The sequence below is a fragment of the Corvus kubaryi genome, unplaced genomic scaffold, assembly GCF_017639235.1.
Source record: "Corvus kubaryi isolate FWS band 111438036 unplaced genomic scaffold, C.kubaryi_AGA036_p1.0 37249, whole genome shotgun sequence".
Classification (NCBI taxonomy): Eukaryota; Metazoa; Chordata; class Aves; order Passeriformes; family Corvidae; genus Corvus; species Corvus kubaryi.
In genome coordinates, this window is record NW_024581072.1 from 5581246 (window position 1) to 5608124 (window position 26879).

A 26879-nucleotide genomic window follows, 5' to 3' on the forward strand; every position below is an offset into this window, starting at 1 on the left:
GTATGTGTATTTGTCTATTCCTCAAGACTCTTCTCTGCTTTTCACCCACGAAGACTGACATTAATTGACTTTTCACTTAGCAGAGCCTGTAAGGGATATGTGCTGCCAACATTCATACGCGCTACCAACATTCAGAGAGAATGTTCCTCCTCTTGTTCCCTCAATTCTCCTTAAACACTGGTTTACGTTTTGAAACACCAACACCACCCACCACAGGCAATTCTAAGCTATAGATACTCACTTTCTAAGTCAATGGCACAGACACTAAGATTTTTACCAGTATCACTGAAAGATTTGGGAAATGTCAGAGGAACTAGGAAAATGCCTCCTCAGAAAGAATTCTCTAGCCACTACTGTTTTTAAAGCTGAAAAATATTTCTGATTGGTTCAATCATACATATATCAGTGTTAGAGCCTTTCCAGCCTTTCAAGATAGCTTAGCAGTTTATAAGAAAACTTGTGCTCTTGGTTTTGCCTAGCTCTACTCACCCGCTCAGGAAAAATAAGACTGCTGTGTGCACAGTATGCTGAGAAAATACTACTGTGATCTTGCCAATATTTCTGTAGCTTTAAATTTCAAGAATTAAATTTTGCTAAAATTTTATTTTCAAGATCCCTCTTTTGAATTCACAGTTCTCTCCAGAGACCAAGTATCATCCAATGTGTCAAAGTCTGTTCAGGTTCTGTTCATCAATATTAACAAAATTCTTCCCTTATGTTGTCAACATACCATATCTCACATCTTCCAATTTGCCCAGATTAAAGAATTTCTTCAGAGGCTGTTTCGGGTCCAGTGGCTCCACAATCCGTACAAAAGGGTTGCTCATGGTTGTTGAAGACACCTAGTGTCCCTAAAACAAAAGAAAAATCAAAGATATTTTCATGACATCTGTCCTGTATACGAAGTACATGTTCCCACAGTCTACAATGTATCTGTCCCACACACAAAGGCCTGTACCAGAGAAAAAGGTACTGCCAGTAATTCCCTTTTCACCACAAATCTAATTGTAACACATCCTCAGAGATAAAAGGTCTGAAGGAGTATTGTGAAACACAAGAGTATTGCGAAAAATATGGATACACCACATGGTTTAGAATCATAGAATCTTAAAAGTCGGAAACAACCTCCAAGATCATCGAGTCCAGCTGTTAACTCAGCACCACCATATCCACCACTAAACCGTGTCCTCAAGTGCCACATCCACACACCTTTTGATGATGCATCTATCACTTCCCTGGGCAGCCTATTCCAGTGACTGGAATAAATTTTTCCTACTATCAAATATAAACCTCCCCTGGTGCAGCTTGAGAACATGTCCCCTCATCCTGTCGCGAGCTGCCTGGGAGAAGAGACTGACCCCACCTGGCTACAACCTCCTTTCCGGGAGCTGTACAGAGTGATAAGGTCTCCCCTGAGCCTCTGAAAGGAGGCTCCAGGGTAAACAACCCCAGCTCCCTCAGCCACTCCTCACAGAACCTGTGCTCCAGCTACTTCACCATCTTGGCTGCCCTTCTCTGGACACAATCTCAGTAAGTAAGTTCAATGTCTTCATTATTCTCTTCTTTATGCTGTCTCTAGACAGCCATTTGTGCCTCTGTGATTCAGACAGCCATTGTGCCCTGGGATCAGGAAGACAATCAGAGCAGAAAATTTGAAAAAACTCATGGGTTGAGATGGTTTGATAGTTAAAGCTAAACCTGGACCTGCAAGCAAAGCAAAACAAGGAATTCATCCACCTCTTCCATGGGTAGGCAGGTGTTCAGCCATCTCCAGGACAGCAATGCCCCATCATGCCTCACAGTGACTTGGGAATACAAACACCATAACTCTAAACACCTCCCTCTTCCTTCTCCTCACAGCTCTATATGCTGAGCATAATGCCATATGCTGTGGGATATCCCTCGGGTCAGCTGTCCCAGCTGCGTCTCCTCCCAGCTCCTTGCATGCCCCCAAGCCTCCTCACTGGTGGGGTGGGTGAGGAGCCTTGGCTCCGTGTAAGCCCTGCTCAGCAGTAATGAAAATATCCCTGTGTTATCAACCCTGTTTCCAGCACAAATCAAAACCACAGGCCCCATACTAGCTATTAGGAACAAAATTCACTGTATTCCACCAAAACCAGCAGAAGTGGCACTGATCTAAAGCTAAACAGATAGACATTTGCATTCAAAATTAAAAACAATTATCCAAACCAGAAAACGCTATTGTTTTGAGACAGAAAGTATTATAGACTAAGATTACAAATGCTACCAGAGACAAAAAGAACCCTCCTAATTTCAGAAAGATTTGTTAGGATCACCACCAAAAAGAAAATTTACATAGGCTCTATTTGAAACACCATTTTAGTTTGAGATATTTTCTTTTTTTGTTGTTGCTTATTGATTTACTGGATTTTGTGGTGTAATGGTTTGCTGGATAAAGCATTCCTCTGGGACCTAGGACTTTTAGGGTTCACATACAGAAGTTAAGGGACCCTGAGATATTCCCCATATCAAGGCCAGCTAGTGAGAGGGGCCTAAATTCCAGAATACCAACATCTCTTAATAAATTCCACTACAGAAAATAAATTAAAATCATACTGTAGAAGTATCTATCTCCAGAAAAGGTTAACTGTATGCAAACTACCTAAGGAACACTTCCTAGGCCACACTGAAGACCTGAACTCTGCCCAAATCTCTCGTGGAAGAATTGGCTTAGGCCAACACATGCCAAGGATCAAGCTAACAATTTAACAGTGAGAACAATTCTCTTGCAGTGCCTGGCAACATTCCCAGTCACGATTAAAATTTCTTTAGAAGAGAGATAATCACAGGCCTCATTTTCAGATCTGTTAATGTTTCCCCAGAGCACTGTTCCTGTCTTCATTCAAGTAACATTATTTTCTCTTGCTCCAGTTTTGCAAACAAGAAAACTCACAACAAAGCATGAGATACACGACAGGCCTTGGAAACTAATGCAAAGGGATGCACAAAGTCCAGTATTTGTTAAACACAGACAAAGGCCAAAGAATTCATCAATTTATCTCACCTGCCAGTTTCATTGAACATTCAGGAAATACTACTACGTGGAATACATTTATGGGGGATTTTTAAAGTACTCCAGTATTTTCAAAATTTAAAGTTCATGTATATTGAAGACAGCAAAGGGGAAATAGCAGAAATGGTGACAAAAGAAGGTCCAGGGTATAAAGCAGCAAAATAGCATAAAAGACAGAAAAATGTCCAGAATTCTTTCAAAGAAAAAAAAAAATGGATATTTCTAGATAAAAAGCTGAATGCCCAGGGAAGATAGAAGGCTGGCAAATGAACAGACTGCAAGCACACACACGTATCACCTCTCACATTCCCATCAACAAGTTATTTTCTGAAACTCCTCTTCCCATCTTTGCACATACTCATCCTGTACACAAGCCCCTAAAGTTTTAGGTGTAATCATCTTTAAACACCATGAACTACTAGATACTCCCCTAAGCAAACTCTGTGCTTCTATGACTGAGCATGATCAAAACAAATTTCTTCCTTCCTCTTCTTGCCAGCTACCCTCCTGTTGAGATTCACTTTTTTGCATTCCATTGTGAGAACTTTATTTTATGCATAACCATTTCTCATGGGAAAGTCTAAGAGTAGCTGTACATAGAAAATATTCGGATATCCCCTGACAGATAAAGCAGATCATTAATTTGATATGACCATGCGTCCACTGTACTCAGTTCACATATTCTCATCCAAGTATAAATTGCAGCTCGAATGTTTTCCATCTAAGTCCATGTCTTGGCAAATCACAGCAGCAATTCAAGATGTTATGACACATTATCTACATATTAACATTACTTTACCAGACATCACCCTCTTCCCTGAACAGAAGTTTTTTAGTTCACAGTATGAGATGCTTCAGTACTAGTCTCCTCTCATCGGTGAGTTACACAAATAAGCCAAACTGTGGGCTGACCAAGGCCTAATCACAAGTTATTTACATCTGCCTGGTCACACTGATACGAAGAACTCTGTTACAAACCTAGAAGCCATTCAGAAATACCTGAAAAGAGGTAAAATCTCTAGAAAAGAGTAAGAACTAGCAGCATTGCTATAGCAAATTTCACAGAGCCAAGAAAGCCTTCAGTCATACCAACTACTATTTCCACATAGTAAATTATAAACTGAGTGAACACAGCACAGAACTCTAAACTAGTAATTTGCCAAAAAGATGTCTGGGGGCAATGCTCTGCACACTGAGTATACCAAAATTTTTTAAGTAATCCTTGTGATAGATACAGGTTAACTTTTTGATTAACGTGACACAGGTTAACTTGTGATTGCAGCACAGAATATTTATTCATGTTTTGCAGGCACTGAAACGTAAATACGCAACACGGGGGAGCAGACATCTGTCCGCCTGGAACTGGTGCTGCACGCAGGGTCACACACATTGACCATGGCCACATCAATACCTGCTCAGACATACCAAAACAAGCACTTAATCAACCCAACAACTTTAGAACTGTTTGTGTGGAGATTATGTAAGAAATTGTGGATTATTCAAACCTAATAATGCAGAATAGGATTTAAAAAGGAGCATCTTATTACTGACACAGACCCAGAGAATATTTTGAGTTGGAAGGGACCCACAAGGATCACCAAGTCCAAGTGAATGGCCCATATGGGGCTCTAACCCACAACCTTGGCATTTTTAGCACCATGCTCTGACCAAGGGAGCTAATCTCAGGGTACTGGAACCTTCTTAAAGGGTTGCATGACTTGTATGAAGTGTACCAGACAAACAATAGCTTTATTTTAGCCCCTCCTTAGTGTCTACTATTAAAATTCTGAGAACATCCACAAGTTGGCCGACACTTATGCTGATCATCTTTAAATCTGAACTCTGTAACAATCAATACTGCTTTCCACTCCCCTTGTTACATCAATGCAGTAGCTTATCGCTGTGCCACCACACTCAATCTCTTGTTAGAATACACCTCAATTCACCCAGACTGCACATCAGCTCACCACAGAAAGTCTGATTTCTACTTTTTCTCTCTCCCCCAGAGAAGTAGAAGTGCAGAAAGATTATAACCATGAATACCAGGTGGGGCAAATTTACCTGGACAAGGCCATAACTTTCCAAATATAAAAAAAGAAAGCTGTTTTTTTGCAAATGCAACATCTTGCCCTTTAGAGTAGAGAATGAACCCTTGGCCACAATAGCTGTCTCTTGCTGTTTGTAGCCCTATATATGACACAGGACAGTTCAAATTTCTCTGGAAACACAAGTTTTACATTGTGATGCTCTAAAAAAGCTTTTGAACAAACAAAATCTTAGTACAACAACATTCCTCACTTCATCTATATTGAGTGTGCCAGCAAACTCAGCTTTTACCATGAGATCTCAGATGTTAACTAGCACCAAAAGATCACTGCAAAGATGCCTACAGGCTGTAGTGTCTGTGGGGATCTCTGTGGTGTCCTGAAGGCCATGCCTTTAGATGATCACGACATAAGAAACATGCACAAGTCCAAGGGGACAGAAGGAAAAACGTGTCTGTCCATCCTCTTTCCTCGCCTTCTCTTATTAGTTAATCAACTAAGTCAGATACATTCAAAGAATATTAAAGGCTCATGTGGATCTCCACAAAAAGGATTTAAGTAAGTAACTTAAAATCTTAAAACCTTTTATTTCTTTAAAAAAAGAACATTCACAGGAGACTTCAACGTATGTTGCACGTATGCCTTCAAATCTTCACCCGTTATAACTTTTCTGAGTATCTAACATAAACACAGTACTAGCCACATCACAACAACATTGACTGAAAAAGGACTTCGCTCAGTTTAAAGTACATTCTTGACTGACAGTGACTCCTTGACTATACTTCAGGTCCCTTTAAAAGCAGTTGAGTAACTTGGAACAACGACAACAAATAAATTTTATTGAAATTAATGGAATTGAGAAAACATCATAATATATCTCATAATTTTTCATTTGCAGAAATTATCTCATGAAGATGATAGAGAGGAAAAACTGTATTTAGTTTCTTGCTATACCTGAGAAAAAGTCTGAAAACTGTTCTAGACATCACTTTATAACATACTATTCTACTCTCTTTAGAGTTGACAGTGAAATAGAATAGAGCTAGTCAGACCAAAAGCAGCAATCTCTTTCACATCACAAATAAAAGAGATTATTTTTAAATAGCACAGCTGCACTTACACTCATTGGTTGTAAACAGATCCATACTATCAACACTATTTATTGGTTTGAGGTTTTTTAGGGATATCAGAGTATCCCACTCATTTCTCACCATCCAGAAAAAGAGAAAACTGTAGCATGCAGAATACTTTTCTACTAAAATACATGCTGACAGTAAATCATGCTCTTTCTGTAGTACATGACACAAATGTTTACAAAAGACTCATGATTAGTAATAATCAAATTTATTAAAGAAGTACCTGAGGACAAACCAAGGACACAGACTATTTTGTTTGACCTGCAGAAAGGAAAAAAGGCCCTGGATGAGACAATTTCTGTCTAAGCTTCAGGCCATAAAGTAGGAACAGAACAGCCATGGTTATTCAGCATTTTAGTACAGATATATATTTAATGCCACTTGGAGAAACGGAACATGTTTCCACAATTGCTTTTTCTATTCTGTCTTTCGTTTCTTAGCTGCTGTCTTTCCAATTATGAAAGGGTGCCTACATTATTAATGTTAAGAGGTTAATTTTAGACATCTCTTCATAAAACTAAACACGTAGTATCTTAACTAAAACAGATTTCAAGTAGTAAATGTTCTTTTCCCTGAAATGTGGGTAAATTCTTGGCCACCACTGGGAAGCACACACTCAGCAAAGAAGCAGTTTAATTTTAACATTTTACCAGACTCTAGAAATGCTAAAAAATATTACACTCAGGCAAAGCAAAGATGCTATTTTATCAGTCATCAAGAAAAAGGGGAGGGCTCAGACTTGCTGGTACTTGCAGAAAATTTGTGAAGAAACATGACAAAGTATGTTTTTGTGATGAAACTTCCAACTGAAAACTAGGAAAATAAGAGGTGAGCTGGCAGGACCATGATAAAAGTCCTTGCCTGGTGATAAGGCAGGACGTAGGCAACATTCATGGTCTTTCTTCAAAAAATACAACTTTTTCCATCCATGCTGAATCTGATCTTACCACTTTCCATTGCAATTATTGCTCCTACTCCCACAAGTTACTTCCCTTGGTTTCGTCCACTCAAATGACTGCCATTGTATGTACCTGTACTTAGCTGCCAAGTTTGCAACAAGCACCTCCAAATGGCAAAAGCAAGCAATTTTAAAAAATCTAACAGGAGCTGCAGCAAAGGGGCAGGCTACTGAGTTATAAATTTTTCTTCACAATATTGAGCATGCACTTCATGACATTACTAGCAGTTACGTATAGCTGAACAGCACTTCTTTAATTATGGGCTATTGCTCAATTCCCCTGAGCCTCTAAAACTTACACAGCTCTTCTCATGGTTTCACGTTCTACTCAGCAGTGGGCCTTCATTAGAAATGTTGATGACTGCTTCCAGTTTACCTAAGTTATAGATGGCATAGCCACGAATAAAGATCTCTAAGCAGGTCCATCAGGTAGGAACTTCCACCATACTGGAATTGCAGCATGTTCTGTGTATGCCTACCTTGCCTGAAGACCAAGGAAGGAGAATACCCATGCTAAGCATGTTGACAGAAGTTTGCATTTTTGATATGGAAAGGCAACCTCTTCAGTATCAGTCAGATGTTTAAAATTTGCTAAGTAAATCCATCCATAATTCAAGCCAGTTTAGAAGGAAAATCCTAAAAAATACATTTTTTTAGTTTAAATATCCAAGTTGCCTAAGAAAAATGTTTTTGTTACCCTGGGTAAATGGATGGACAGATAGAGATGAACAGACACATGGCAACACAACAACAAAAAACCTTACCTACCCATCAAAAAATGGCAAAAACCCAACCAACCAACCAACCAGAAAAAAAACCCCTCAAGCCCAGACATGCCCCCAGCATTTGGACAGCCTTCAACACCAGAAGTAGAACAAGCAGTGTCTTGTTTTATAAAAATATAAAATGCTATAATTACTTTTGGATGTACAAAGAACAGATGAGTGCAATTACTGTTGCAATAAACACAGGTTTCTTGTTTTGATTTAAAGAAGCTCTTATTATTTAACCCTTACTCTACCTGTGGCAGATAAGGCCACTATGTAACAAACATACACTGTTGCATTGCTGCTAACAGCTAGGAGATTTTAGGGTTAAAGAGACTGGAGAAAGAATCTTTGTGCTTCTTTAGTACACAGAAAAGTCCATCATTACATACAGATCCTTAAAGAGAAGTCCACTAACAATTTGATGACTGAGCAACTCTTCTGATGGTATAAACTACACCAGTATTCCACACTGGAAAAAATGTAGTAATACAAAATTGAGGGGTTTTTACACAATGTCTAGGCAAAGTTTCAGGGACCCCATTTCAACTTTAATGCTCAAGAGGAACACTGTACTAGAACAAACAGAGCTTTAGATTGCAGATTTTCCTACCTTCTCCTGCTGGCAGAAATCTTTGACTGCAATGCTAAAATACTTATTTATTCAGATCCAGAATGTGCTAAAATACCAATGCACTGGACAGGCTACTAATTGCATATTCCTATAATCTCTGTACTTAACAGACTGTCGTAAGTATTCTGACCATTTCACTTTGTTAGCAATGCTGTATTGCACATATTGGAACTGAAAGTTTAGGTCAGAGATCAAGTTTGTGAAATCAAACATTTAGGTCCTAAAGTAACTCCAGCTCCAAATGAGGTGAAAGTTTAGATGCATGCCCAGTTCCAAGATGAAGATACTAAACTCCCTCAAGTCATCCCTCCAGAAAGCCAAATGCTACCTCCTCCCTCACTTCAACACAGTTATTGTGCACTTACAGCTTGGAGGGACTGTCAAAACACTTCTCTCATATAGATTTCGCCAGCTTCTGGTAACCCCGGCAAGCACACATACAGAGTGCGCTCTTGTGCGCTCTCGGACGGCCTCTGAAATGCGATCTAGTCTGAAGAAAATCCAGATCATAATTAAGCAGGTGTAAACATTAAGGGAATGCTTTGTCAGCACACTGACCACTGAGTGTCCCAGTTAAAAGTAGAGACTAATTTTCCTTTTTTTGCTACAGGAGAATGAGCAGTGTTATGCCTGAGAATAAAGGGAAGCTTATCTGGAGACTATGAAACACTGAAAAATGAAGTGTTGAAATTTTTTTCCCACCTCATGAAAGAGCAACTCTGAACTTTAACCTACTTCCTACCTCTATACAAACTTGCTGCTTTTTTACCCTATGCTTGTACTCCTAGACTGTTCATTAACAAATATGCAGCTTGGACCAGTTTTAACAAAGAACTAGCTTTCAGTGTTAGAAAAAAACCAAAACCAACATGGAAGTGCTGCAAGAAGTGTGGAATACAGAGAGTGTGCACAAAGATTTGGTCTGAAATTTTCGTTCAATTTCAGAAGGCAGGATTAAAAGACATCTCGGTATTGGTCTGTTAGTTTCAAAAGGCTCCTGTGAAGGCTGAAGAAACTCAGCAGAGGTGCATGGGAAAGGCAAACAAAATGAGAGTATTGTGAATCAGCTCTGTACTCACGCCATTACTATTATACGAGCTCTATAAACTTCTCTCTCTGCACCTCTAAAACTCCTTTTCTACAACTTGAAATCTGAACTGTTTCAGAGCTACCAGAGATATGTAGGTAGAAGGATTCCTTTCAGAATGAAGAACTCATGAGAGGATTACTACTGTTGTGAAATAATCTGACACTGTGGGGGGAACATCCTAACTTTACACCATTTCAAGACAAATCCTGAATTTGTAGTCTTGAAATAAGGATAATTTTCTCACACCAATAACTGCCACCTATAATCTCAGCAGCTATTCAACTACTCATGTAGATTAATCCAGCTTTCAAACACCCACAGCTTCAGTCTGTAAGCAGAACAAGTGTGTGTCTGATACGATTTCATGAACTTGAACTAGCTGTTAGCAGAGTTTACTGGCCAAGCTCCCTGGGGAGGCAAATCAAGTTCTACCAAACATTTTTAAATCAACTTTTTCATAACAGCTTTCACACAGAAAGGGTAGGCAAAAAAACCCACCAAACAACCGAAATTAACACCTGCTTTCACAAGCATCTGGAATTCTGATCCTACAGCTGTGAGAAATCCCAATTCTTACAAAGAAGTGCCAAATACCTAGAGGAAATCTTCTGAATTAACCAATCCCTAAGGCAGCACTGAAGGCAAAAATCCTGAAAAAAATTTATCTCCTTTTCACACAAACAGAGCAGAATGGAAATTAAGACTCCTCTCTACTGTCTCTATATTTCAAGACACAAAGGGACCACTCTTCAGTTCATATCTTTCTGCTTAGCTTAAGTGGATTGTTACTCCAAGGAGGGAGCTAAGTTCCAGCTCTTACACGGTAAAATTCTGCAGTGAGAGTCTATCCTGGAAAACACTATGAAAGAGATTTGCTCCATTTCTTACTATGCAAATATTATTTCTTTTCTAATTTTCTGCATTTGTTGTTTTGGCTCTTCCACCATTACTATAAAAACTTCACCAAATAGTATCAAAGTCGGAGTGTCTCATCCTCTGGCCAAAGACAACCAGAGAGAAACAAAGCTGCTAAATTACAAACGTGATATGACAAAAACCTGCACTTTGAAAGCCCTATGGTCTTTTCAATTCAGCGATAGTCTACAGAGATACTCTGTAAAGCACTGCTAAGTGATCAGACTTCTTTTTATGTGGAAAGCTCCTCCAAGAATCTCCTCTATAAAGTCTGAGGCGAGTAAAGTATTGATAATTTTCCTAATAACTCTTCACACACACCATAGATCCTGGAAGGCACAAGACTCAGCTGCACTTCCTACTCTATGCCCATTACACTCCTCTTACTTTCTTTGAAGCAGTAACAATCCCCAGAAGTTTATTAGGACATTCTGATGAAGTACAATTGCTTTTAAGCAAAGCATTACTAAATAAACATTCCAGTGTTAATATTTGTCTAGGGTGGTCTTCCTTTACTTCAGTTTTGTGAATTGATAAAACCAGTCTGAACAATAGCAACAGCACAGAGTGCTCAGAGATATTAATTCAATTCCAGTTGTTTGGAGAGAGAATCCTCTGGTTTAGACCAAGTTTCCTGCTGATACTAAAAAATACTGAAGTCCAGACCTCTTCGTCTTCCTCTTTATCCCCCTCCCCCCACCTTCACTAGCTTTAGAGCTGGAAACCAAATATCAAAGTACAACTTCGAGTTAAAAAATAAATGGGAACTGTGGTGGTATTATGAAACATGGAAACGTGCTGAGCATAAGCAGATAAGCAGGGACCAATCCAAACATATACCTGATCCAGATACTGAAACTGGGCATCTCCACAGCCACCGTCCTAAATCAAGGTAAATTAGAAGGCAATTATCTGCATCTGTGCTACAACCTCCACGACTGTTACAGAACACCTGCACCTGCTATCTATGCCATGAACGTGAAACAGATTATTTTGTCACCCAAAATTATTAAAACCTGACACTTTATAGGCATCACCTTCCAATTCTTTTCTTCCATCCTTTCCTTGTCCCACTTATGTTGCAGATCTACTGACGTTTTTTTGCAGCACAGAGAAGTTGCTGTGTGCTATATGTACACCTTGCACTATCCTCTACTATTTAGATATTACTGAAATACCAATAGACAAGGCTCGAGTAGTTCCAGGAGGAAAATTAATGTTAAAAGCTTCACCTAGATGAGGACAGGGCAGCTTAACTTCTCTTCCACGCCCGGTCTTCTCGAGCTAAATCCATTCCTCTTTCTCCGCTCTGCAAAAGCCGCCCCCTGTACCCGCTGTGAGCCGGCCCCAAGCCGAGAGCTGGAGACCCGATTTCGCCAGCCGGGGCCCGGAGCTGCGGCGGGGGCCGCACAGCCCGCCGCTGCTGCCGCCGCTGCTACGAGATGGTGCCTCCCCAGGGCTGCTCCGCCAGAGTCGCCTTCCCTCCGCAGCATCCAACGGCCCTTTCCAGCCCCTAACCGAGGCAGCCGGGGCCGGGAGACGGCAGGGTCGCCCGTCGCGCCACCGGGCCCCGCCAGCCGCCGGTCCCCGCCCTCCGCCCGGGCCCGCACCCGTCCTGGCTCTGCTCCGAGGGGCGCCCCTCCACCCCGCCACCTTCCCCGCGGCCGCCGGGAATGGGCACGCCGCGGCCGGGGAAGCGGCTCCCAGGCACCCGAGCCGCCGGCGCCGGGCGGGAGAGAAGCGGGGCGGCGGGTACTCGCACTCACCGGGGAGCGAGGAGCACAGACCTCCGCCGCCGCTCGCCGTCAGGGGCCGCCGGGCACGGGGAGAGGGAAGGGGCGGTGGCGGGCGGGCTCCGCCCCACGCTCCAAGGCCGAGCGGCGGCGGGATGGCCCCCAGCCGCCCGAGAGGGAGGCGGGAACGGGGGGAGGGAGGACAAGCAAGCGGACGGCCAGCCAGCAAGCCAGCCAGCCGGGCGGCGGGGGCGCGGGGCGGGCGGGCTTCCCCTTCCTGCCCGCAGCCCTGGCCCCGCAGAGAGCCGCTGCTTTCCGGGACCAGCCCCTTTCCCTGGGTGGCGGAAGAGGAGAGGGAGCGCTGTGCGTATGGAGGGGTGGGTAGGAGGGTGGTACCGAGGTCAAGGCCAGATCTGCTGTGGGCAGAGCCATCAGAGAGAGGGGCGCTGTGACATGGGCAGCGGGGTGTGGGCTGTGGTGTGCCTTGTGCCGGCCGTAAGTGCGCCACGTGCTCCCAGCCCGAGCGCTTGCTCAGGCTTCGGAGGAGTCCAGAGCTGCTGTCAGTGAAGCCGGGGCCCGGAAACAAACAGGTGTCGCTCGGGTCACCACTTGACACACAGGACTGCATCCTCATCCTCGTGGCAGTGCAATGAGTGGGAACTCCTGTCGTTTCTCTTGGCAGGGGGAGAGCTCACTGGCCTGGCTGTGGGCAGAAACAAGCTGTTGCTTACAAGCTGGTCACGATCAATATCATGACGTCAATATTAAAGAACAATATCAGAGTACAGGACGTCCTAGAGGACATAATTTACATCACCCCCAAAGCTGAGTGCTGTGGAGAGTTCATCAGTGCCCAGCAGTTCCCGATAGAACAGTATATGGTTTGGGCATGAATTATGTTGAGGAATACATTCAGTGCTGGTAGTCAGGGTGCAGCTGCCGTGGGAGCTCTTGCAGGTTGAGCTCTGGATAGCAGGAGCCAGAAGTAAGACCAACAGAAGTTGACCCAACAAAGGGTACAGGGCCCTGTGGCCCAGCCAGGTGAGCAGTCACTGAGAGACACAGCAGGAACCAATGGTTCAGCTGGAAGACCCCCGACTTTGACACACTTAGGCTGTGAGGGTATAAAAGGCATGGGTTTGCTTTGCTCAGGGTCCCTCCTCGGAGACACCAGTTTGAGCTGTTACTTTGTCACTGCACCATGATTAAACAATTGTAAGAATCCAAGAGTCTGAGACTCTGTCATGAGAAACCTGGGGTCCAGCCTGTAAGGAAACCTGGTCTGACTGGGTGAGAGTGAAGTAAGTAGGGAGTCAAACCGGGCACCCATCAGCTCAGGAGAGCCACCCATTGTAAAACGACCTCTGTTCCAGCTCACGTGGTCTGAGTGTGCCTGCCAGAGTGGTTCCGGGATGGTCAGACAGGAAACTTTCCTTAACAATTAAATAAACTAAAAAGTATCTAATTCCAGGAAAATAATTGTGTACAGAGTAAAGAGGAGTTGCATGGAAGGAGTGTAAATATTCTGCAAGTCTTGGAAAGGTCTTGTCTGGCTAGGACACACTAACCACTGAGAGGTGGAGTGAAACAAGACCAGTAATGTTTTGTTTTTACCTGAAGAAAGCTCAGGCTAAGAGCATACTGAGTTACTTGCTGGCTTTGCTGCAGATAGCAAGTCTCAGGTGAATGAAAATAGAAGTTCTTAGCTCTACTTGTAAAGAAGGATGAAACATAGAAAATGCCCATGATGTCTCACTTGGTTGTTTGTGGGTTGGATACCTCCACACTGACATGTGCTGACAGATCCTCCTGCCTACACACATTGTCCAGCTGGAACTGTCAGACCAGGAGAAATCAGTGCGAAAGACCCCAAAATCTAGCAAAAAAGATACATTGAGTAGGATTTTTTTTTAACTAAATACAGAAATCCTGGCTTTAGCACACCTGCTACACTGGAACAGTTAAGACTTCTAGGGCCCCTCTGTAGTAAAACCTGATACCTGTAAATAGCCTGCAATCTACAACATGCAGTACTTTTGAGTTATTGCTCAAAATCACTTCCATGTTGGCCTGTTTTCTGTTCAGCATAAATACCACATGGAGTAATTCACTTGCACTAAGTTCTTCTTTTAGAATGGTATTAGTTTTTACAACATATGATTTGCTTTAACAAATGGTTAACATGGAACTGGACATTAATTCATAACATCTTTTTCAAACCTTTGGCCAGAGAGGTTCCTAAGACTGAGTTTGGCAGAACAAAGTTATGGCTGTAGTTTGGCTTTCGGCTCTTGAAGGTGGAAGCCCATGTTTCTACATGACACCACAAAACAGTAGATGACTCTGATGGTAGGAAAACCCAGAGAATTTCTAAAACCTCTTAGTGCTTTCCTTACAGCTTTAGATGTTTCATTATTTGATAGAAGTTTTATTTTTGTATATGTTTAATTAATAGTAATAACAGCATTTCAAGTATGTTCTTGAAATCTCTTTGTGAGATTAAGTCCTGTAATGACTCTCTGGGTCATTTCCTTTAAAAATAATATCTAAAACTTTAAATTTTGTTGTTGTTTCTAACAGAACAGACTTCCAAGGCCCATGTGTATCAGCAAGTTTAAGTTTTGAATCATGAATAAAATCCTTCATACCTAGATACCAAAGCAATTGCTGCAAAATCTGATTGACCTAAAATCTCTTGGACAAAAAGCAAAGACTAGTGAAAACAGCAGGTCAGCAACAGAAATGGGAAAACCGTACATCAGCTCTGACTTTTCCCAGTAAATATCTTCAGGGTTTGTATTTTCTGTTCTGTGGGGAGGGAAGGCCCCTGAAGGTGATGGGTAGAAGGGAAGATTTTATATCCCAGAAAGAGAGGCAGAACTGCTTCAGTCTCTACTGGTTCTGTGTAAGGACACAGAGGCCATAATGGGATTGGAAGACAGGCTGTTCATTCAAGGGTTTATGGCAATGCTGTCTGAATGTTATTGCTGGTCTTTCCAGCATTTGAGTATTTGAGGCTGTCATTCTTCTCAGTGGGGCCGAGTTTACAATAATGTGTCTTATTTAGCAGATGACTAAAAATGTGTGGGTTTGCCTTTCTCCCAAGACTGTCAGGAGGTGAGAACTATATTAGATCCATTGTTTGTAAGGAAGATGTTAACTGAAATGGGTTCTTGGGTTTAGGATCAGATTGCAAGGATGTCCAACAGTTTTCTTGGACAATCACGCATTGTGCTAAATCAGGATTAAAAAAATATATTTTCTGTTCTTGCAGTGAAGATGGATACAAATAGGAGTAACAATGCCTTTCATATTGCAGTCATGTGCATCCTAGTGTTTTTAGGGTTTTTCATGAAGTTATTTCACAGCAGATGAGGAACTATGTGTCAGACCTTTGGCCTTTCTGTCTTACTGAAATCCATTTACAAGAAGCTTGGTCTAACATCAGATTCCTTCTGGAGTGTTCTTTGAGGTTTTTCACCAATGTCCTAGAAGTCCAGGGAGCATATCATATCTGTTCAATTCCTATCTGACTTCACTATTGTGTCTCTAAACATATTTCACTCTTTCTGATCCTATCAAGAAGTTACAAATACTTTGAATTCCCAAGAGACAGCTTTCAGCTTATTACAGCAAATAAAGCCATAACATACAGCAGTAGACTTCAGTGTTGTAGTAATCTTCCATGAAGGCTCAGCTGATCACTGAGATTGCAGCAATCACAGGATTGCTGCAATCACAGGATTGCTGCAATCAGTCTCAAACTGGGCTGGGATAGGGCTGACGGGGAGACAATAAACTTGAGCTGGCAACCTACAGGACCCAGAGCTTTGGAGCTGTCATCAAAAAGAAGTGTCTGCATGTGTCCTGCTTTTCCTGGCTCTCTGCAGTATAATGAAAAGGTCTGGTGAGGTTTACTCTGGTGTGCTGTGTCCCCATAAGCAGCACTTAAGGGTACATAATTTAACATACTATGCTCTACAGAGCATATGAATTTATATATTCATATGAGTTCAACACTCAGTAAAAGTGTTTCACTCCAGGAAGCCATCTGTGAATGAGTTGAAGAACTGGTGAGATGGTAGCCTGTAGGTTATGGCCTACAGCTTGTCCTGAGTACAGGAAAATATGTTTGGTGGCTCATGAAGGAGTTCATGCTGAGTTTTCATTGTCAGTCATGACTGTTTTAAGCTGTTCAAATTGCTAATGTGCAACAGGAGTACAAGTCTAAAAATAGAGAGTTTGACAGCTCTCAGAAGACCTCTCAGAAATACCAGAGTGGATTCTGGCTATTCAACTAAGTGAGGGCCTACTGCATCTCCCACTTTAAAGCAGATGATTGTGCATCCTCTAAAGGAAATTCTGTGGTCATCAGATTTTAATAAATATATTATAATTTGCTTGTGGTCTTAGCACTGGTTTACTCAATTGTCTTTCTTTAAATGAGTCCTTACAGAATTGCAGCAATGTTTATTGAACTTCGGGTTCAGTAGCAAAACAAAGATTTAAGTTCTGCCATCTACTGGTTAAACGGGGTTTAGCACAGGCTCGTTGTCACTCCTACCAGTCCTATTCTTAGTCCCGAGTAGAAACTCACACAAGTGTACTGCCAAGGAATAACACCTTTTTCTTGCAGAATAAAGGCATTTGTTCGACTCTTCCACAGGAACTGAAGAAAAGGGGCTTGAGGATCGGACTATGTACCCAGAATTAAAGTATAAATTGTCTGAGACAAGTAAAACTCTTCACTGTCAGCACTGCACCTTCAGCACCAGATCATGTAATGCTTTTGGAGAATTCCTTCCAAAGCAGGTAATCTATGATCAGTTATAGTTGCTGTATGGAGCATGAGAAAGAAAAACTCTTTGCACCATAGAAGTAGAAGGATTGTTCATGTTCTTTTCAAGAGTAATGATATCACTCGCAGTAAATGCAGAAATCTTTGTTGACCATCAGTGTATTTCCCTTCATATCTGGAATGGTGTAGAGGACTTTAACCCAGACTAGATTCCTGTGAATGCTCACCTGAAAACAACCCATATTCAAAATGTCCTTTAAGCTTTTGGTGTATAGGCAATGTAAAACACCTTTACACACAGTAAGATTAGACTTGTGCTGTTCATAGTTTGTGTTGCAGTTGAACTAAAACTCCCTTACTGAGCTCAGGACTCTGACAGAACATGTTACTCATCTGATACAGCAGGAGAAAGTGGGGAGCAAACTAATGCAGAAAGTTGGTAGAAGAAACAAACTGAAGCCCAGGCAATTTACTCTCTATCATGTGGCTAGTCTAAGATACTGGTTTTCACTTTGCCACTGTACCTGACCAAAGAATTTGCACACACAGTCACTAACCCTTATCTAACAAGCATCTGTTGCCTACTACACACTTGTTGCATGCATTTGGTGACTGGTATAACATAACAGCCTTGAGAATTCACTACAGCACTACCCTTCCATTCCCTGTACTGACTAGTAATTACTTGCAGCTTCTCTGACATATAGAACTTGGTAAAAAACAACTGGCACATTATAGAAAGCAATAAAAATCATGCTTTTTGAAAAGAGGTCCATATTTTATACTGCCTATACTTACACATTTTGCTCAAGGAGCATTAAAGTTGCACAGAAAAGCAGTAAGAATTCCTTTGCTGCACTCCAATGGTAGACTGTTTGTGATGTCTGTAACATTTTACTTATCGTTATGCCTGAACATGAGTGACTAACTGCTCTTAACTACTTTTCAGTGAAAAATTGGATACTGCCTATTCTTCCCAAGATGTTTGGACTAAGTAGTTTGCTTTTGGATTCCTCAATTTTCCTGCAGCAAATTAACATGCTGAATAAAACTAGCAATTGCAATTTAAGAGTATTCCACTTAGTTTCTTGCAAGGCTTCCTGAACAGAGCAGATCATATCATCAGATCACATATGATATGGCATAGTCAGGATGGATGTTTCCCTGACATGTTTTCCTGCCGCTGAGGGCAGAGAGCAAATGCATCATGAAGAATATACCCTGACCGCCAGTGAAAGTGAGAGCATAGAGCTAAATTACATCTCACAAAAGTTGTCTTTTTTGCCCGTTTGCAAGTAGTTAAATTCTTTGCACACAAGCACGGAACATGGGGATAACATAATGAGGAAGACAGAGGCTGGGGGGCTTTTTTACCCCATTTCTGAGTACAACATTGAGATGCCATGAGAATGGGAAATCCTCTACTACTGCTCTGTGTGCAAATAGTACCTCCATTGTTAGTCTCTCTTCAGTGAACAGACTGCCTCATTTACCAGAGACCTTAAAGAAAAGCTGTGATTGTGCCAAGAGAAAGTTACCCAGTGGGATCTCCTACGAAATCTTAAGTTGAATGTTACCAAGCTCTCAGTGCTTCATTTCCATCAGTGAAATCTCATTCACCGCTTTTTTCCTAATGCACTTCAGCACTCCAGTGCTTAGATTTCCGTGATGTCAGTGATCTGTGGTGGGAATCTGCACAATTCATGGCTTTTCTGTCCTGTAACCAGCCTGCAGGTGGGTCCCTGCAGTTGGGATGAACTCTCAGCTTCTCTCCAGGCTCATCACAGCTTGGTGCTGGAGGTGCTGGTGCCTGTTCCCATATTGTAATGCACAGGTGCAGGATCACAGTTAACTTGGTGGTAGGCCCATTTATAAGTTGGATGCTCATTTCCTTTGGCCTGTGGGGATTTTAATGTCATCAGCTTCTTTAAGAATAAGGGCCACTGTCACATTTCCTTTCCTGCCTGACACTCTGAAATGTCACACTGTTGTCCAAGCTATTGGCTGCCCTGCACACCTTGAAAATTTCTATCCATGACTGCCTGCTGGTCCTGCCCAATTATGTCACAGAGCACATGAGCAGGTTTTTAATTACTTGCAGCATGGATTGGAAAACTCACATTCTTTCTGAAATCTTGAACTGAGTTACACATTGTAAAATTTTGCCTGTGTAACAAGGTGATAAAGCAAGCCAACAGCCCTGCTGGGAGAATGTGGGGAACTGCTTTAATACTGAACTTGGATCTAACTTTAGGGTTGCCCCTGCTCTGAGCTCCAGAGTCCTCTCCCATTCCACATTATTCAATGAAATGAACACCTATAAAACCAGTGCTTGCAGCAGCATTCACAGGAATTATCTTTCCATTAATCAACCATGGACTGGCCTCAACAGAATTTATTCATTTATTTAGAATATTTTAGTTGCAAACATTAGTTGCAAACTTCATTATAGAGCAGAAAAAGGAAATGTAGTGGTAACCAGAAGAAGCAAATGGGGATTTGGCACATAACAGAGCAGTTTTTATTGTTCACAGATAGAGAGACACTTCTGCTCCTCCTTCTGTTTTCGTTATTGTGGAACACAGCAGCTCCAAATCAATGCTTTCTTGGTCAGGGGGTGTTTACTTCTGTTCAGATGTACCAGAGAGGAGCAGTGATCCACTGGTGAGGGGCAGCTGGCCTTGAGCACAGCATTTCCATTACAGGGGACACCGAAGGTGCACAAAGTACTGCTGAAGACTGTGCTGGAGCCAGCACGATAGCATGCCCCTTAGCACCAGCCCAAATGCTGCTCCAAGAGAACATGGGGGGCCCTGCAGGTATAGGGTTATATGGAGTGCTAGGTGCCTCTTTCCAGGGTGATACTGGCCTCGTCCAGGGGAGGTTGAGGTCTGGCTGAGGTGAAGGGCTCAGGTGCAGGACTCAGGTGCAGGGCTGCCTGGTGCAGCAGCTGTGGGAGAAGGCAGCACACCACATAGCACCAGGAAGGATGAACAAGAGGGCAACAGGATCCCTCCAAGGAGATGCTTGTGCAGAGGCAAGTGCTGTATCCCTCTGCAGCAGTGATGGGTGCAGGACTCTGGCTGAGTCTTTGGTTCAGGCATCACTGGGAGTCAGCCCGGCTTGTGTATACCCAGAGAACTGTGCCGGGCCATTGCCTTCTCAGGAACCAAGAAGCCTAGATCACAACTTACCAGGACCTAACAGAACCGTCCTGAGCAGGACTAGACAAAACTAAAACTGCTGTGGTTGTATTCCTGTGCCAAGCAGGTTAACTACAAATCAACCACATTACACTATAGATATCTGTAGCCCCACCCTGAGACCACTGAGCTCTCCTGTACAGCAGTGGGTTGTAGTTGTTTAATTACATTACTATTTAATTACCATTCAATAATTGTTTAATTATAATTTTATAATTATTTAATCATCAATAAACTCCTTTAACTCCACTATGATGACTTACTTAAGAATTTATCTGCAACAGCTGCTTAAGAGGTGGGACAGCTAAAAGGTGTCCCACCTGCACCAGGTTTGGACTCCCAAGGTGGGAAGGCTGAGACTCCCAAGGTGGAAATGTTGGGAGCTTGTGACTCCTGGCAACAGGAAAATGACTCCTTTTGGTCATGTAGGTATGAACTGAAGGCACTCAGGTGCCACACTCTGAAAATGGATAAACAGAAACAAGATGGGTTGGGAAAGACATCTGAGCCCCTCACAAGGGCAGAGCAAGTCATGGTGGCTGGGGACTCTACTTCTGCTGACCTCACTGTCAGAAGGTTTGCTGCTTGCCAGGGCCTTTGATCTGCGGTGCTTTTGTCAAGCCCTCAGACCATCACCTCCTGTCATCCATGTGGGCACCAGTGACACAGCCAAAGGAGAATCTCACGCATGAGCACATCACTCTGGAGTCTAGCACACGTGGTATTTCTTTACATTCTTGCTGGTGATGGACTAGACGTATCCTGCAGGCCAACAGCTTCTATTAGGCATAGACATAAAAAATACTATATATTTATATATATGCACATATATAAAAAGTGGTGGTTTATATACTGGGGTTTTTGATATATTATTAGAATGTAGAATCAGAAGTTGCAATGTGGTTTTAACAACAAGACTTGGATATTTTATTTTCAGAGTGCACAACTCTTACTAAACCTTAACAGCAATCTGTTATTCCATATGTGGGTGTTTCTGCATATTTGGCAGTTCAGAATGCATTAAGGTACTCTATTCATAAGAATTGCTTACATGTTCCCGAGGTCTAGAGACAAAACATGACTAAAAAGTTAAACTAGCAATCCTTTACAATAAATTAATCAAACCCTAGATGGTTTTTCAGTTGGTTGGTTGGTTGGTGTTTTCCTCCCAGAGAAGTGATTCATTAACTCTGAGCAAATCCCTTATGTACTTTGTCAGGAAGTTATTTGTTCTGAAATTTAAGACCTGGAAATAAGCTATTAAATATTAAAATCAGTGTATTTGAAGCACAATAACTTGCCTGTCAAATCATCATATTTGTTAGCTGGCTGGGCCTAAAATTTCAGCTTCTTGACTTTGCTATGTTGTTACACAGTTTTCTTTATTTTCAGCTCTGATATGGCTTATTATTTACTAAATCTCTTATTTACTAGCAGAACTAGAGGAACTCCTGAGATAGTAAGAAGTGTAAATGCTAAAATATAATATGAGTTCTACAGTTATGTCTGCCTTTGATAAATTTATCTACCTTTTTGTTAAGTACTTAGTGCTGACTATAATGATTTTGGTGAAATAAAGACGTATTACTTGATGGGATCTCTGTACATTTTTTTTCCCCACAAGCGACGGATGAATTTAAACTGAAAGATTTTTGTCTTATTTAAGCCTCGTTACCTATGTGAAAAGTGTGCATATAGTTGATATATAAACATTAATATGTAATTTTGTCTAGATTATGCAGTCTAATGTGTTCCTTATTATAACCTTTATCTGAAAAGGTATAGTCTCTTAATCTGGCTAAATAAAGAACCAAAATATGTCGAAAGACATACTATATCTTACTGCATAACTTGGAACTGGCCCAGAACTTTCTGTTGGCTTTCCACAGCAGAGCTTTTGCTTCTCTTGCTCGGGGGCAGTTGGTGCTTTAACTAACAAGTCAGCTCTAGATTTATTTCTAGTGTGATCAAAACGCTTGTTTTAAAGACTTTTTTTTCAGGAAGTAACCGTAGAGCTATTATGAAGCAAAAAAATACCCAAACTAATTATATGATAGGTACTTACCTTTATTTTTTGTAGTGTGGATATATGACATTGAATTTCTCTTTTGTTTCCTCTTGCAAGAAAAAGAGTGCGCAAACATGATCTAATACTTTTGTTGTCTCTTCAGCCGTGAGATTTTGAAAAAAAAAGGAAGGTATCTTTTTGGTTCAGACATCACCAACTTGGAGAGGTGAAAAAGCTGCAAATCTGAAACCTCTCTTACTTAGGAAGGTGATACTTCGTGAGGCACTTCCTTTCATGACCCAAAACAGCTTTATCCCTCACTTACCAAATACTGATGTGCTGGTTTAAACCAAATGAAACCAACCCCGCTGTAGCTCTTCTTCCCTGCTGGCTGTCAACAGGAGGGCACATTCAAAGCCACACCTGTGTTTTAAATTCTTTGTTCTTAGACGCCACAATTTATTTTAAACTTTCCTTTTCAGCCTCCACATATGGTTTGTGTCATTCCTCTCTTCCAGTGCCTTGTGGTAATGAAGGGAATTCTGAAAATAGAAGTCAACAATATAGAAGATTCCAGCTAATCTACAAAGGCTTTTGCTCAGGGCTCTATGCGAGAGGTACCATTGGATTTCATACTTTCACACCTCACCAATATGTAAAGAACACATTATATAGAAACAGAAATTTAGCAAGATTATGTAGCATCTGGGAAGCTAATTACTCCTGCTCCCATCATGTGAGTGGATGGATGAAATTGTTCGTAGCTCTCTGAGAAACCAGGAAACTGGAAGGTCAGGAGAGTCCACTGAAAAACAGCACAGTTCCATCTGCTTTTCTCCCACTACTTCCATATTTATACATTCTTATAAAATCTTCTCTGGATCCCACCTGGATGTGACATGATTATTTATTTTCAGGTTTTTTGAAGCTTGATTACAAATAAACTGCTTGTCATGGCTTAGCAAGCATAGTCCTGGAAGGGATGTCCTTGCTAAGGGGTGCTTACAGCTTCCTCTGTGACCTAACAGAACCTATCAGCTGGCCAGTTTGAATATGGACAATTCTTTAAGCCACTTAAAGTTGTGACCACCTCTGTGACACACACTTAAGAATAGAAACCCTGAGGCAGAGCTGCTCTGTCTCGTTTCCGGTGCTGGGACAGGTGGCTGCGGGGGCCAGCAGGCCCGGCCCAGGCCCTGCTCGGGCCAGGCCGGGCTGGGCCACGGGCATCCTGGAGCCGATGGGCCCTGTTCCACCTGCGGAACCCCCCCATAACCCTGCTGTGGGCAGCTGGAGTGGCCCAGCTCCCCCTCTGCAGTTCAGCCAAGATTCAGCTGAAGCTGCACCGCTGTCTGGCAGAGATCATGTGACCAACAGCGATAAGCGACATTCCAGCTGCAAGGCATAGGTGAGATTAACCCTTTTATTGCTATGAAGAGCTGAAAACCTGAGGGAGAAGAAAGAGGAGATGCTTAAAGCTGAAATTCTGTTGTAAAGCTATGATAAATCATGTTGGAGAATGGTTAGAGGATCAGGGACATGGATTATTGATAAAGGGTACAAATCAATAGCAGAACTGTACAAGCAAAAGCCTGCACAAGAAAATGCCTCCATGAGAAAATGCCTGTGTGAGAAACAGGCCTGAGAACCAAAAGGGAGTTTTAAGGAGGTACAGTGCTGTGCTGATAAGATATACTGACCATGAGAAGGGAGGAAGATCTTTGATCTCTCAAGCCAAAACATAAATAATAGAAGCTTGCCAAATGTAAGCTTTTATCTAACCCAATTATGTAGAAGTAAGAATGCGCTTTTGTAAGCTTAAGCCAATCAAGAACTGACAAGCACGTATACTGATACTATATAAGTGCCTCTGTATTGCCAATAAACGAAGCTTGCTTTATCAATCACATTGATTGTCTGCGTGGTTTCCCCCGCTGAAGTCAGCAATATCAGAGTACCCGTTGTAATTTCATGAAGGCATGGGGGGTGGAGCGTTCAACTTGTACTTGTGAGCAAAAGCGCCTGCGCTGAGATAGGCAGATGCTGAAGCAGCTGTAATTTAATGAGAAGTTTGAACAGGGAGAGATGGAAACGATGAGGACTTTTGCTCCAAATGGAAAAGGAGAAAACCTCAGTTCCTAGAGATGCTCCCAGAGATAGTCCTAGAGATGAAGATGAGGAAGACCCTTTGCTCCCAGGGAAGGAGAAGGGCCTCTGTTCTTAGAGATGAAATGCTCCCAGAGATGGGTGAAGAGAACTTTTGTTTCTGAACAGCTCAACCTTAAATTTATACCCCAGTAATTCAAGAGTGGACCCTTGAAAGAGTTGTGGAAAGAGCTGCGAGTCATGGGAAGGGACTCACATGCGAGCAGAGAACCAACCCGGGCAGCTGTCTCGTTGTGATAATGTTTTCATAGCATGGAGAAGAGAGACTCCTCTTCCTAAATGGACTGAACAAGGTTATTATGGAAGTGGTAAACAGACTGAACATCTCAAGGGTTGTCTTTTTACATTGTCAGTGGGAGAAGGGAGAAGGGGGGGAGGGGAGAGGAGAGGAGAAGTGTTCTGAAGGTGTGGTATGATTTTTTTTTCTTCTTTTAGGTCTGTTAATAAAGTCCTTTATATTCTTTCAAGTTTAGTGCCTGCTTTGCATTTCTCCTAATTCTTATCTCACAGAAGGTAAATAGTAATGAGTATTTTAGACCAAACCACTACACTGCTTCATGAAAGAATTGACTAACTGAATTTCATCATACTGAGTGTCAAGAGAGCTCTGGTATAATTAACTGTATTCCTTAAAGGATAAACACATGGTGTGATATTGATAGCACATCAAACTGATTTGATCCTTTACATAAATTTGGGATAATGTACCAGAACTTGCATTTCTCAGGTGTATTGAAGGCTTTCTACCTGTCACAGTATGTCTTCTCCCTAGATACAAAGAGTACAAGAAGGTTACAAAAGGTTCAGAAGATCCAAGGTGCAAAGCTTGTTCCATTTACTGAATACACCTCTACCAAGCCAAGAAACTTGTAAAAATGACAATTTTCCTGTACTGCCTGCCCTGAAGTTGCATAACTTGAGTTTAATGGGGTTATAGCATCCAAAGTGCTACAAAATGTTTATCTGGGTATAAAAAGAAGTAAATTTTCTTTTCAGAGGCCTTACTTTTTTTTCTTATTCTTGTCTTACTAACCTTGTGAAAACAAAGACAATGGATGCTCAAAGAATTTTGCTTGTTTTCATCTGTGAGCCACTTCTTTATAAAAAAATAAATTAAAGTATACCTAAGAAGTGTTAGTTTTATCCTGTTTGTTTCATCTTTCAGTTACCAGCAACAATTTGAGCATGAGGAAAAAACCACTTCTAGTGAGTTAATACATTTATGAATGGGACAGCTCCAGTAATAATTCTTTACCTCACTTTTCTTCTGCTTCTAGGGCAGCAGGCCTGCTACACGTGTGAAATTGAAAGGATGGCTAGCCTTCAAAAGCTGCCATATTCTATCTGCTGGCAGCAGATGTTTTGGAAGACTTGGCTGAAGACAACCGTTGGATGGTTTAGATTGTTTTGACTGGTTATACAGTTTGCTCAGAGTGAAGAAGGAAAGTTAAAGCACAAAAAGTATAGCTCTTGCCTATGTGTTGCAGCTTATAAATATATACCTGGAGAGTCAGTTGTTAAAAACTAGCCAAAATCTCACACTTCATTTACACCTTAATGATAAAAACTACCATTCCACATTCTTCTATCAAAGAACTGGTAAGTGCCCTGGTAAGTGATTCAGTAGTGTATGTAATTATTTGTTAATTGAATACGTTTTCACCTTTTAATAAAAAGATTAATTGATTACTTCCTCATGCTTTTGAGACAGCCACATTCTGACACCATTATAAAGCAGTTTCCCAGATCATAGGAAATACTCGTTCACATGAGTTTCAGCTTCCCAAATCTTGGGCCTCTGACTCTTAAGAGGGGAAGGACTATTAGATCAATACAAAAGAAAGGCATTTCAAAAGCACAGGCTGTGTTGAAAAGAAAGGCAGGACAGGCCAATGAAACTTCACTCAACCTGCTCCTCTGCTTGACTGCCTTTAGGGTAAAGAGGTTTTTCCTCAGACCCAGCCTGAACACCTAGTTTCAAGTTCCGCCCTTTGCCTCTTGTCCTCACAGTCTTAAATTGTAACCCCTCTTCCCACGTGTCTCAAGTGGATGAACAGCAGGAGGGGGCTGGGGGAGCAAAGTCTCTCCCGCTTTAAGTACAGATCAGGTTAATGATCACCCGAAGAACTTGAACATACTTAAAGTCTATGGAGCCCAATGAGATGCATCCCAGAATCCTGAGGGAACCAGCTGATGTAGTTGCCAAACCACTCTCCATGACATTTGAAAAGTTGTGGCTGTCAGGTGAAGTCTCAGGTGACTGGGAAAGGGAAAACATTGTACCCATCTTTAAAAAGGGTAGAAAGGAGGAGCCTGGGAACAACTGACCTGTCAGCCTCCCCTCTGTGCCTGGGAAGATCATGGAATAGATCCTGCTGGAAGCTGTACTAAG

The 26879-nt window shown here is 41.9% G+C and overlaps 2 protein-coding genes across 3 annotated transcripts in view; one reads left to right on the forward strand and one right to left on the reverse strand.

Annotated features, from left to right (window-relative positions):
- Positions 1-12456, reverse strand: part of ACO1 (aconitase 1) — a 35965-nt gene extending 23509 nt beyond the window's left edge. The window contains exons 1-2 of one of the 2 annotated variants that reach the window (XM_042023564.1): positions 12346-12456; positions 731-851 (exon numbers count right to left, since the gene is read on the reverse strand). In XM_042023564.1, the coding sequence (XP_041879498.1) occupies positions 731-827 (97 nt within the window). In that variant the 5' untranslated portion in view covers positions 828-851; positions 12346-12456. Of the gene's footprint in view, positions 1-730; positions 852-11811; positions 11904-12345 lie in introns of those variants that run through there. The other variant, XM_042023565.1, reaches the window with a different exon arrangement.
- Positions 12457-13064: 608 nt separating this feature from the next.
- DGKQ (diacylglycerol kinase theta) overlaps positions 13065-26879 on the forward strand; it is a 110025-nt gene continuing 96210 nt past the window's right edge. Inside the window, exon 1 of the mRNA XM_042023383.1 lies at positions 13065-13186. Coding sequence (XP_041879317.1) covers positions 13065-13186 — 122 coding nt within the window. The remainder of the gene's footprint in view (positions 13187-26879) is intronic.